Genomic DNA, 8,311 nt, shown 5'->3' with positions numbered 1-8,311 from the left:
CAATTCAGGGTTCAGTGTCTTGCCCAAGGACACGTTGACCGGGGGAGGTGGGGATCAAACCACCAATCTCTTGAATGGAGGACAACCCACTCTCCCACTGATCCACAGTCTCCCTTAATGACACTGGTTTTGATTCTGCTGGTTCTTAAATCCCCTTTAAGTGTGTGGAGATCAGTGCACACGACACCCGAGGGTCTGATGTGAGACGTGCAGAGCAAACGCAGCGTCCTGTGCAGCGACGCCGTCGTTTCAGTGTAAAGACGTGATTTGGATCAAAGGCTGAACATGAATCACGTCTCTCATGAAAACAAAGCTTCACTCAAGTGTTTGACATGAGTTTTACTGAAGTCTCAGCTTCACAAACGCAGAGTCATGAGTGTGTTAAATCGTTCCCCCGGGGTTATTAACGTGGTTCTGGTTCTGATGTGAATGAAAAAGAAGATAAATGTAAAACAAAACATGAGGATTACACCTGAAGGTGCTCACGGCCACAACACCTGGACACGCCCGACCTCGTCTGACCTGGGACGCTCAGCAGGGTCGGGCCGGGGCAGTGCTCGGAGGGGGGACCGCCTGGGAACACCAGGTGCTGTACGTGTTAAAACCCTGCGACCCGACCCTGGATGAGCGGATGAAGATGAGATGATGAGGTCAGCATGAGTGTTGTGTGTTCTGACGGGTGCATTAATGTTCGTTTTGCACAAAAGTGTCGATGAATTTCTATAATCTGCTTAATGTTTGGACACAGTATCCTTCACTCCACACTGTGAAGATCCTCTGAAGCTCATTCACATCAGTGTTAGAGGTGAACTCAGCAGTGGTGTGTGTTCAGGTTCACTGTTGAGCGTGTCGTTCTGACTCTGTCACCGTGTTAAAACGGTTTAACACTTTAAAACGTGTTGGATTTGATCCCAGGAGCAGAACGAACACGGGAGCGACGGGAGGATGTGAGACGTGATGTGTGTCACATGAAGGAGGTGGATGAAGGTGTGTGTGTGTGTGTGCTGGGGTAAAAGTGTGTGTGCTGGGGTAAAAGTGTGTGTGCTGAGGTAAAAGTGTGTGTGCTGGTGTAAAAGTGTGTGTGCTGAGGTGAGGTAAAAGTGTGTGTGCTGAGGTAAAAGTGTGTGTGCAGGGGTAAAAGTGTGTGTGTGCTGAGGTAAAAGTGTGTGTGCTGAGGGAAAAGTGTGTGTGCTGGGGTAAAAGTGTGTGTGCTGGTGTAAAAGTGTGTGTGCTGGGGTAAAAGTGTGTGTGCTGGGGTAAAAGTGTGTGTGCTGAGGTAAAAGTGTGTGTGTGTGTGTGTGTGGTAAACGTGTGTGTTTCCCTGTGAGGCTGTGAACTGTGTGCAGAGAGCAGCCCCTGGCGTCCCAAACAGGAAACACACTCCTCTGTTCACCGTTGCTACAGCAACAAACATCTACTTCCTGTCCAGCTCCTCCAGGTTCAGTTGGTTTAAACCCCTGAAGTTCAGCAGCTCGTCGTGTTACAGAGATGGGGGGGGGGGGGTCTGTGTTGTCTGTGCAGTGGAGAGGGGGCTGAGCGGAGCATCATCATGTTTCTGCTGAGTCGGCGTTTTGCTTTGTGTGGAGCAGCGTGAGTTTGACGGTTCAGAGTTTCAGCCTCAAAGGAAACAAACGACAAACTGTTGGACGCACGTTCGATAACCCACACCTCCGAGGCTGCACTACACTCCTCTATCATTCTATCTATCTGGGCGGGAACCAAAGGGTCGCAGGTTCGAGTCCCTGCGTGGACCATGAATGAAATGTGGACTGGTGACTGCAGAGGTGCCAGTTCATCTCCTGTGCACTGCTGAGGTGCTGTTGAGCAATTCACCGAACCCCTCGCTCTGACATCTCTCTATTAATTGCATGTTTATAGGTCCTGGTTGTGTGTGTGTGCATGTGTGTGTGCGTGTGTGTGTGTGTGTGTGTGTGTGTGTGTGTGTGTGTGTGACATGATTAATAATAATAGAGTGAAAAAATCTAATTTCCCCACCGTGGTCCTAATAAAGGAATCCTTTTTCTTTCATCTATGACGATAACTTCTCTCTAATATTCACCAACTTTGTATAAATTCCAACATTTAAAATATTACATATATTTTTCCTGTTATTCTTATATTTTATATTTCCGTGTTTTATATTGTTCATATTTTTATATATATTTTTATATCCATTGTTTTTATTTGATGCTTCTTTTATGTTTTTTGCTGCTGAAATAAAAACATTTCATCTTTGTGGGAAGAATAAAGGAATAATCTTATAATATCTTATTTGTTTATATTTTTTCTAATGTTTCTGTTTATTTTATATCAAATTTAAAATAGTTTATTTATTATAATAATTTGTTAGAATTTAATATAATTGTCAATTTATTTTTAAATTAAATTGAAAATCAAATTAAATTATATAATTTATTTTAATTTAAAATAATATTTTTTCTCATATTTGTAATAAAAATATAAAATTGTTTAAAAAATAAAAATAATAATCGTCTCGGCTGTGACGTGTGTCCCTCTGCTGTGACGTATGTCGCTTGGCTGTGACGTATGTCCCTCTGCTGTGTAGTGTGTCGCTCTGCGGTGACGTGTGTCCCTCTGCGCCTGCCGTAGTTGCAGCACCAACATGGCGTCGGACAGTGACGGGGAGGAGGACTTCGTGAGTTACGGGACTCCTCTGGAGCCTCTGGAGGAAGGTGAAGCCGCTGTTCGTGTTTATAAAAGATGCTTTTTTATACTTTTTTATACTTTAACACTTTAAAACTGTCTCACGAGCACAGGAGCGAGACACGGCGCGTGCAGCGGGCTGTTTACGATGCTAAGCTAACGAGCTAACAGCAAGCTAGCGCGCTAACAACAAACATATTTATGTTGTTTTTAAAACTGATTTAAAGTTTATTTAAACGGTAATTTTTTATTTATTTAAATCAATCAAAACACCAGATATTTAACATTCATTTAATAATCAATATTTTTAAATAATATATTTATTATTATTATTATTATAATAAAGACTAATATTCCTCATGTTTCACAGGTTTGTTTTTATATAGTATATTTATTAAACTGGTGAAACATGAGGAATATTAGTCTTTATGTTTATGTTTGACATAATTCACTGAACTGGTTTAAATGAAGTGAAGAGAAAGGTGAAACATATGAATATGAAGTTAAATATAAACATTTTTAATCACATGTTGAAAAGTTATAAAGTGGCGTCACTTCTTATTATTGCAGCATGATGTGTAAAAATCACATGTTATTTATGAAAATAGAGAAAAACACTGGTGAAAACACTTCTCACAGCTTCACTCAGATGCACCATTTGTCATATATTGTATTATATTCATTCATTCATCTTCAACCGCTTGTCCCTGCACGGGGGGGGGGGGGCTATTCTAGCTGGCATCGGGCGTGAGGCGTGAGGACGCCAGTCTATCACAGGACAATATTGTATTATATATTATGTATTATTTTGTATATATTTTTATTTTATTTTGATGTGATTGATGTTTTTATGCTTATTGTCTCTCTGATCCTTTCATCTTTGTGTTGAAACTGTTGCACAAACATTTCCCTCGGGATCAATGAAGCTTCTTGAGTCTTGAATCTTGCTGCAGACACTTTTCAGTTTAAAGTTTTAACCGAAGTATGAAGAGTTTTTAAATGAGAGATGTTCCTCGTTCCCTGAGGACCCGCGTCCCCGTCAGACACTGGATATATTATGGTATTAACCGTGTTTTCTGTGCGTTTGTTGCAGACGAGCCGCTGAAGAAGCCGGTGCCGCTGCACGAGCAGACGGTGAAGGACGAGAAGGGCCGGTACCAGCGCTTCCACGGGGCGTTCACCGGAGGCTTCTCCGCCGGCTACTTCAACACCGTGGGCACCAAAGAAGGTGAGGGAGGGAGAACCAGTCGACCGACGTTCACAGAAGCTTTTCATGCTTTGGTTCATTTCAATAATACGTTTGTAGCGAACGCAGGCTCAATAAATAAATAAATAATAAAACTCTAGTTTATCCAAGAGAGGAGGAAAACTTGTGTTCTGGTGTTCTGTTCAGTCGGCCAATAAAAAAAAGAAAAAGCGTCCTAAGAGTTTTGTTCCGTTTTGAACATTTATTTTGAACTATTTAAGCACAAATCCACTCAGATACAGACGCTTCATGAGGCAATAAATAAAATAATAACGATGATCCAAAGGTCCACAAACATCCTAAGGGCGCACTTACACTGGTCCTCCGCACCGGGACAAAACAGGTTTTCCAGCTAAAGTCTGGTTCCTTTGGCCAGTGTGAGTGCAACCGTACCACGGCTAGGAGCGGCACGCTTGCCGTCCACGGCCCGTTTGGGAGAGGTGGGCTTTAGTAAAGCACGTTTGCACGTGTACGAGGACGGGCATGCGCACGAGGCCCAGGTAGTGTGAGTACAAACGGGCCTGGAGGGGGGGACAAGTACCCTAAAGCACGGGGCACGGGACGGAGGCACAGTGGGAGGGCGCCCTAAATATGTGTGAACAATGTCAGAAAACCAAAGAGTAAACCACTGTCTCTCCTTCTACGCTGCACGCGCACACCAAAAGATGCAGTTCTTAAAGTGACAGGCCCACATTAAGCACGCACCCGACTGTTGCGTAGGATGCAATAACTAAACCAAAATTAATAAGCACCAAAACACTTTATCTTAGGAAGCTTTTGGCTCCTGCGACGTTCACTGAAGCCTGACAGTTGTTCTGGACTCGAGCTGCGAGGAGCTGGAAAAGTGCTTCAGCGTGACTCTGTTAAAGTGTTTCTGCAGCTTTAACAAAGTCAAATTCAGTGTTTGTCTGTTTGTTTTGGTCAAATTTAAATCTAATAATTGATGCTTTTATTTATTTAAATATTGTTTTTATTATATTTGATAGCTTATGAATTCATTTATAAAGTCATTTAAAAATTTTTCATGCAACAATAATCAGAAAATGTTTGTTTTTTTAATTTTCTCTGTTTGTTTTCATGTTAAATTTAATATTTTTACATTTAAAGACATTTTATACACAAAACAAACATCTCTCATTCATTTTTTATGCAAAAACTGTCAGAAAATGTTGTTTTCCGCCTCTGAAACCTGGAAATATCAGATTCTCTCTGTTTGATTTCATGTTAAACTGAATAATATCTGATATCTGATGAATCGATGATGAATTATTAATGAATTATCTTCAGCCCTGAAAACTGCAGATCTCACATCTGAGGCTAAATGTTCTTTTGTGGGGATTTCGTCTCATTTTGAATCAGATCACATAATTTAATCGAGCTCATCCAATGGAAATGCACCTGGAAATGAATGAAATGCTCATAAATGTGTTGATTTCATGGTTATTATTTTTATAATTATAATTATTATTATTGTGTTTTCACATCAATGAATTAAACGTCAGAAAAAATATAAAAATGTTCCTTAAAGATGACGACGTGTTTGTTCTGAGACAAAAACAGAAACCATCATTAAATTTCATTATATGACGTTTTTGTGTTGTGAAACTCGCACTGGTGGCTAATGTTGTTGTTGTTGTTGTCGTCGTCTTTAGGCTGGGCCCCGTCAACGTTTGTGTCGTCACGGCAACAGAAAGCTGAGAAAAAACATGTCCGACCTGAAGATTTCATGGATGAGGAGGTACGGACGTAACGGCTTCACCTCAAACCACAGTTCTCTGTGACGCAGGTTCAGCGGGACTGACTGTTGCTGTTGTTGTTGTTGTCCTCTTTGTCGTCGTCGTCGTCGTCAGGACCTCGGCGAGCACGGCATCGCTCCCTCGGGGATCACCACCAGTCTGGAGTTCACGTCGAGCCGCAGAGACGCCACCAGAGAGAAGGCGAGAGCCGTGAACGCTCAGGCGGCGCTGATCCCCGGAGACACTCTGCTGGAGGAGCTGATCGCACCTGCCAGGTACCTGAACGCACCTGAGCACACCTGAACACACCTCAACACACACCTGAACACACCTGAACACACCTGACACACACCTGACACACACCTGACACACACCTGAACACACACCTGAGACACACCTGAACACACCTGAACACACCTGACACACACCTGACACACACCTGAACACACACGAACACACACCTGAATGCACCTGAGCACACCTGAACGCACCTGACACGCACCTGAACGCACCTGAACACACTTGAGCACGCCTGAGACACATCTGAACGCACCTGACACACACCTGAGCACACACCTGAACACACACCTGAACACACACCTGAAACACACCTGAACACACCTGAGCACACACCTGAGCACACACCTGAGCACACACCTGAACACACACCTGAACACACACCTGAACACACACCTGAACACACCTGAACACACCTGAACACACACCTGAACACACACCTGAGCACACACCTGAACACACACCTGAACACACACCTGAACACACACCTGAACACACACCTGAACACACACCTGACACACACCTGAACACACCTGAACACACCTGAACACACACCTGAACACACCTGAACACACCTGAACACACACCTGAACACACCTGAACACACACCTGAACACACACCTGAACACACACTTGAACACACCTGAACTCACCTGAACACAGGCGGTTGCGTGATGATTCTGTGACGTCAGCTCCCGTGAGTGTGTGTTGAGTTGTGTCCTGAGGTGCGTGTGTTTCCTCCCTCAGCTCGTCCATCGGCGTGGAGCTGCTGAAGAAGATGGGCTGGAAGGAGGGTCAGGGCGTGGGGCCCCGCGTGAAGAGGAAAGCTCGCCGGCCGCACACGGGTGCGTTTACGTTTAGGACGCAGCGTCAGAGCGTCAGAGCGTCAGAGCGTCAGAACGAGACGTCTGCGCCTGAAAGAATCCTTCAGTGTTTGAAAGACACAAAGAGCTCCGGCCAAACTTTAACGTGTTGTTTCTTTACTGCTGACAGGAGGACGCGTGCTGCCCCCTGCTGGATCAGAGGACTCACAGGTGATTACACACACGCACACACACACACACACACACACACACACACACACACACACACACACACACACACACAGTCACACACAGAGACACGCACACACACACACACACGCACATGCACACACACGCGCACGCACACACACACACACACACGCACATGCACGCATACACACACACACACACACACACACACACACACACACACACACACACAGAGACACACGCACACACAGACACACACACACACACACAGGCACACGAACACACACACACGAACACACGCACACATACTCAAAGAGACACACACACACACACACACACACACACACACACACAGACACACACACACACACAAAGAGACACACACACACACACACACACACACAGACACACACACACACACACACACACACACAGAGAGACACACACACACAGAGACACTCACACACTCACACACACACACACACACACACACACACACACACACAGACACACACACACACACACACACACACACACAGACACACACACACAGAGACACTCACACACTCACACACACACACACACACACACACACAGACACTCACACACTCACACACACACACACACACACACACACACACACACACACACACACAGACACACACACACACACACACACACACACACACACACACACACACACAGACAGAGACACACACACACACACACACACACACACACACGCACACACACTCACACTCACTCACACACACACACACACACACACACAGTAAGGGACGGATCGTCGTTGAAGTAAACTCGGGACACGATTAAAAAATGAATCTAATTAATTTGAGGCTTTTTAATTAATATTTAAAACAAGAAGCATTTTACAGTTTAAATGGATTTTGATATTTGATATTATCATATTTCATATGTTATAAAAATGAAACAGTGTTTAGTCGACATGTTCAAGAACAACGGAAACTTTACACTGCAGAAGTATTTAGAATAATATCTTAAATATATATCATATATATAAATAAATAATATCTTTGGCATAAAATAAACATTAAACACGGAGAGATTTTTATTTTTCCATAAGGAGTCCGTGCTAACGTTTTTATTATATTAGTATTTAAAATAATATTAATTATTAATGTTTTTCAGGATGACGATGACGAAGAGTTCGCTCCGGAGGACGTGACCTTTGCCCCGAAGGACGTGACGCCGGTGGACTTCAACCCTAGACTCGGGGTCCAGGGTCTGGGGTACCGCGGTCTGGACCCGGGCCGGGCGCTGCTGGGCCGCGGAGCGCCCGAACACATCGACCTGTTCCGGCCGCAGTCTGAGAC

At 44.1% G+C, this 8,311-nt stretch overlaps 1 protein-coding gene across 1 annotated transcript in view; it reads left to right on the top strand.

Annotated features, from left to right (window-relative positions):
* Positions 1-2,603: 2,603 nt before the first annotated feature.
* LOC310952515 (G patch domain-containing protein 1-like) overlaps positions 2,604-8,311 on the top strand; it is a 17,451-nt gene continuing 11,743 nt past the window's right edge. The window contains 7 exon segments of the mRNA XM_083921133.1: positions 2,604-2,693; positions 3,758-3,892; positions 5,563-5,648; positions 5,761-5,921; positions 6,691-6,788; positions 6,937-6,977; positions 8,127-8,311. The exon segment at positions 8,127-8,311 is cut by the window's right edge and continues 61 nt beyond it. Of these exon segments, the coding sequence (XP_083777259.1) occupies positions 2,624-2,693; positions 3,758-3,892; positions 5,563-5,648; positions 5,761-5,921; positions 6,691-6,788; positions 6,937-6,977; positions 8,127-8,311 (776 nt within the window). The 5' untranslated portion in view covers positions 2,604-2,623.

Source organism: Echiichthys vipera (assembly GCF_963691815.1).
Source record: "Echiichthys vipera genome assembly, chromosome: 1".
Classification (NCBI taxonomy): domain Eukaryota; kingdom Metazoa; phylum Chordata; class Actinopteri; order Perciformes; family Trachinidae; genus Echiichthys; species Echiichthys vipera.
The sequence above is the reverse complement of the archived record's forward strand: the minus strand, read 5'-3'. Positions and strand labels throughout refer to the sequence as shown.